Source organism: Microtus ochrogaster, unplaced genomic scaffold (genome assembly GCF_000317375.1).
Source record: "Microtus ochrogaster isolate Prairie Vole_2 unplaced genomic scaffold, MicOch1.0 UNK14, whole genome shotgun sequence".
Classification (NCBI taxonomy): Eukaryota; Metazoa; Chordata; class Mammalia; order Rodentia; family Cricetidae; genus Microtus; species Microtus ochrogaster.
This window is the reverse complement of record NW_004949112.1, coordinates 2120347-2124681: the sequence shown is the minus strand read 5'-3', so window position 1 is coordinate 2124681 and position 4335 is coordinate 2120347. Positions and strand designations below refer to the sequence as shown.

The 4335-nt window shown below is 52.1% G+C and overlaps 1 protein-coding gene across 5 annotated transcripts in view; it reads right to left on the bottom strand.

Moving 5' to 3' along the window:
- Flt3lg (fms related tyrosine kinase 3 ligand) overlaps positions 1–4128 on the bottom strand; it is an 8488-nt gene extending 4360 nt beyond the window's left edge. For 2 of the 5 annotated variants that reach the window (XM_026789043.1, XM_026789044.1), the window contains exons 1-5: positions 3689–4006; positions 3311–3424; positions 2915–2968; positions 2167–2310; positions 1676–1820 (exon numbers count right to left, since the gene is read on the bottom strand). In XM_026789043.1, coding sequence (XP_026644844.1) covers positions 1676–1820; positions 2167–2310; positions 2915–2968; positions 3311–3424; positions 3689–3913 — 682 coding nt within the window. In that variant the 5' untranslated portion in view covers positions 3914–4006. Of the gene's footprint in view, positions 1–1675; positions 1821–2166; positions 2311–2914; positions 2969–3310; positions 3425–3688; positions 4008–4051 lie in introns of those variants that run through there. The other 3 variants (XM_013353638.2, XM_013353639.2, XM_026789042.1) reach the window with 3 other exon arrangements.
- Between the last annotated feature and the right edge of the window lie 207 nt (positions 4129–4335).

Genomic DNA, 4335 nt, shown 5'->3' with positions numbered 1-4335 from the left:
CTGGGACAGCTGGGACTCTACAGAGAACCACTGTCTCAGAAAAAAAAAATCAAAAAACAAAACAAAACAAACAAACAAACAAAAATCTAGTTAGAAACAAGCCTAGGTCTAGAGAGATGGCTCAGCCATTAAAGGATAGGCTCACAACCAAAAATATAGCCTAATCTAAGGCCAAGAATTCATAATTATTAATGAGTGTCCCATGTGGGGCTAGAGAGATGGCTTAGCAGTTAAGAGCACTGATTGTTCTTCCAGAGGTTCTGAGTTCAATTCATGGAAACTACATGGTGGCTCACAACCACCTGTAATAAGATCTTGTGCCACCTTCTGACTGCAGGGACACATGCAGGCAGTATATTGTATACAGGGGGCTGGAGAGATGGCTCAGAGGTTAAGAGCACTGACTGCTTTTCCAGAGGTCCTGAGTTCAATTCTCAGCAACCACATGGTGGCTCACAACCATCTGTAGTGAGGTTTGGTGCCCTCTTCTGGCCTGCAGGGATGCACACAGATAGAACATTGTATATATAATAAAGAAATAAATATTTTAAAAAAAGCATACATGGAAGGAATGTTGTGTGCATAATAAATAAATAAATCTTTAAAAAAGAATACTTTATCTTTTAAAAAAGAATATTGTATACATAATAAGTAAATAAATCTTTTTTGTTTGTTTTTTTAAATTTATTTATTTATTAAAGATTTATGTCTCTTCCCTGCCACCGCCTCCCATAAGTAAATAAATCTTTAAAAAAATAAATCTCGGCCGGGCGGTGGTGGCGCACGCCTTTAATCCCAGCACTCGGGAGGCAGAGGCAGGCGGATCTCTGTGAGTTCGAGGCCAGCCTGGTCTACAAGAGCTAGTTCCAAAACAGGCTCCAAAACCACAGAGAAACCCTGTCTCAAAAAAAAAAACCAAAAAATAAATAAATAAATAAATAAATCTCAGCCGGGCGATGGTGGCGCACGCCTTTAATCCCAGCACTCGGGAGGCAGAGGCAGGCGGATCTCTGTGAGTTCGAGGCCAGCCTGGTCTACAAGAGCTAGTTCCAGGACAGGCTCCAAAACCACAGAGAAACCCTGTCTCGAAAAACCAAAATAAATAAATAAATCTCTATGTCTTTATTTGGGAGATGACTGGTGGCCCAAAGAGAAAGCCTGCTCCAATTACTATATATAATTAATACTTGGTAACATGAAAAAATCAAGTGCTATGAAGCCAGATGTGATGGCTTCACACCTATAATCCCAGCACTCAACGCCATTTTAGCCTATATAACGAGACCCTACCTCAGAGAAGAAAAAAGGGACTGGGGAGGTGGCTCAGCAGCTACGAGCACTGGCTGCCCTTGCATTGGACCTGATTTCATTTCCCAGCACCCACATGGTGATCCACAACTGTGTAATTCCAGGTCCAGGGAATCCGATGCCCTCTGCTGGCCTCTTTCAGCACTAGACACACATTTAGTGCACTTACAGCTTGTAGGTAAAGCACTCATAAAAATAAGTAAGTCAGAAAGAGAAGGAGGAGCAGGAGGAGGAGGAAAGAAAAAGAGAAAAGAGAAAGGAGAAAGACCTTGTTTCAAGTTCCAGCTAGTGGAAGCAGAAGCCTCAAGGACACACAGTAAGCAAGCCTGGTGGTACTGGGGGTGCTGGGCTTCAGCGCTGCTGCTACCTGGCTGGCACTGCACCTCTAGGCACCGAGAAAAATTCTGGCAGGCCTTCCCCATGCAGAGCTTCAGAGCCAACAGCTGCGTCCAGGTGTCCTGCAGGAGGTGGGAGATGTTGGTCTGGACGAAGCGAAGACATTCCGGTAGAGGCTGGGAGCAGGGATGGACAGGTCATCACCATGTCACACCAGAGTCTCCACCAACCCAGGGCCCTGACATGCAGAGGACACAGAGCCAGTGGGCCCAGGTCTCAAAGACTCCAGGGTCTTCCAGTTGTTAGAGGAGAGAACCCCTTAGTAATGCCTTCTTCACCTACTGAGTCACGGACCCAGTACCAGGATCCCCAGGTGACCCCAGGGCTCGGAGGTTCCAGCTCTGCCTCTGCGGTATGCTGTGGGCAAAAGAACTCCCCAGAAGACCTAGCAGAACTGAATGTACTTTAAGGCCCGAGGAGGGACTTGGCTGTTTTCGTTTGTTACCAAGTTCCAGTGCTAACCCGGAAGGCACATGAGGTGACAAAATGTATCTCCGTGTTGACATCCTCCAGGAGTGTTTGCATCTCAGACCCTGCCACAGTCTTCAGCTGCTCCATCCAGCGCTGGGCCAGGAAGAGGCTCCACAAGGCCTTGCAGTGTTTCTCCTGCAGACCAAAACCCAAGCCAAATCACAGGGAAGAGGGGCGGAACCAGATGACTAACAGGGGATGGGCCCAGCCAGAGGTTGAGGGAGGGTGGGCGGGTGATGGCTGAAAGGGATGGGTGGGGCCAGATGACTGAGGGAGGGCGGGGCTAGGTGGCTGAAGAGGATGGGCGTGGCCAGATATCAAAGGTAGGTTGGGTGGGATCAGGGTACTGAAAGAGGTGGGGCCTTGCTAGAGACCAGAAGGGGTCGTGTGAGGAGGGACAGAACCAAACCCCTGAGATGGATACCAGGGGAGAAAAGTGGCTACAGGTCTGAAGATCCCTGACGGAGGGGCGGGGCCAGGGGCCTGAAAGGGAGGGGCCCACTACACCTAAGGGAGAAATGAACAGTGAGACCAGTCTTGAGAGCTTGAGAGAGGGAGGATGGCGGGACAGACTTCTGAAAGGTCGAGATAGGACGCCTGGATCTGATGTGGGGAGGCGAGGGTCTAAATCGCCAGATCTGAGGAAGCAGGAGGTGGCCCCATAGCATTGCCCTGAACGATGGCACATCTTGAGTCTGGATCCCACCTCCATCCCAGGGCCCTCCTGACAGTGACTCACGTCCTGAAGGTTGATGGCCACAGTGACTGGGTAATCTTTAAGCAAGTAGTCAGTCTGTGGGGAGAAACAAGGAGAAACGACAAATTAGAGAGGATCAGAGGAGTTGGAAACAGACCCCGAGACAAGGGGACATGAACACAGGACCCACATAGAGAAGAAGGGACTCCAGGATACAGTAGGAAAGAGACCCTCAGAGAAAAAGAACAGGGGGACACGGGCCCAGAAATTGAGAGAGACCCAGAGAGAAGCAGAGACAGACAGTAGAACAGGGACTCAGAGCGAGCTCACAGAGACACTGTGAGAGGCAGGGCAGGGCAGGGCAGGGCAGGGCAGGGCAGGGCAGAGGTGTGGGGTGGGACCAGTACAGTGGTCTGGCCTGGGCAGGAGCCGGCTCACCAGCTTGCTGATCCTCAAGTGGAAGTTGGAGGAGATAGGACTGTGGCTGAAGTAGCAGTCAGGTGTCCCCCGCAGACAAGGACTCAGCAGCAACAGCAGCAGCAGCAGGGAGGGCTACAGGGAGGTCGTGTCAGCACCTGACTTCCATGCAGGGGCTCCCTGTGTCATACTCCTTCCTTAACTGGGTGTCATCTTCCCTCTCTCTGCCTGTCCTGCGCCTTGGCTGCTGTGACAAACCTGTGTCCATATTCTCCATCTCATCCTGCACTGTCCTCTTTTTTCTGACGCTGTCCCGGGTCTCTCTCTCTCTCTCCATGCCTCCATCCCTTGCCCATCTCCCTTCTCCGCCCTGCTCCATCACCCCTCAGGTATACGCACATTTGGACTCCAGGCTGGTACCAGCACTGTCATCTCGGCCGGGGACCCCTCATGCCTGTGTGTGGGTCTTGGGAGGGACAGAAGAGCAGACCTCGCACCCTGCAGCCCCTTACCCACTCGCCCCTGTGCCCCACCACCCCGCCCTGCCACCCTTGATGTGGGTGCGTTTCCGCCTCCTGCTCCCTCAGGCTTCCTGCATGAGCCCCAGTTACGGTGAAAACTCATCTCCCTTTCTAAGAACCCCGACCGACCGACGGTCCTGCCCCAGAATCCTCCCCAGCCTCGCACCCTGCTCTCACAGTCCGGGAATGGGGACCTTGGGACCGCCCCTCAGGGACCTAGAAAGCCATTCACCCCACGCACCAGGCTTGCCCCAGCTGGGTGTGGAAAGACCAAATTGGTGACAGCCAAAGACCGAAAGTGAAAGAAGCTTTGGGGTAGACAGGGCAAGGGGTGAGTTCGTGCCCGGGCGGGACGCGCCACCCAGCGGTGAGAAGTGGTGCGGCCGCAGGCCTCAGCTAGGACAGCTCACGGACAGCATGAAAGATCTAAGGTTGCAACCAGGCCTTCCAGTAACGACCAGTGCCCATCACATCAGCTGCCACCGTACTGGCCTTGCCGCCATCATCTCCCACAAAGAATGTCAC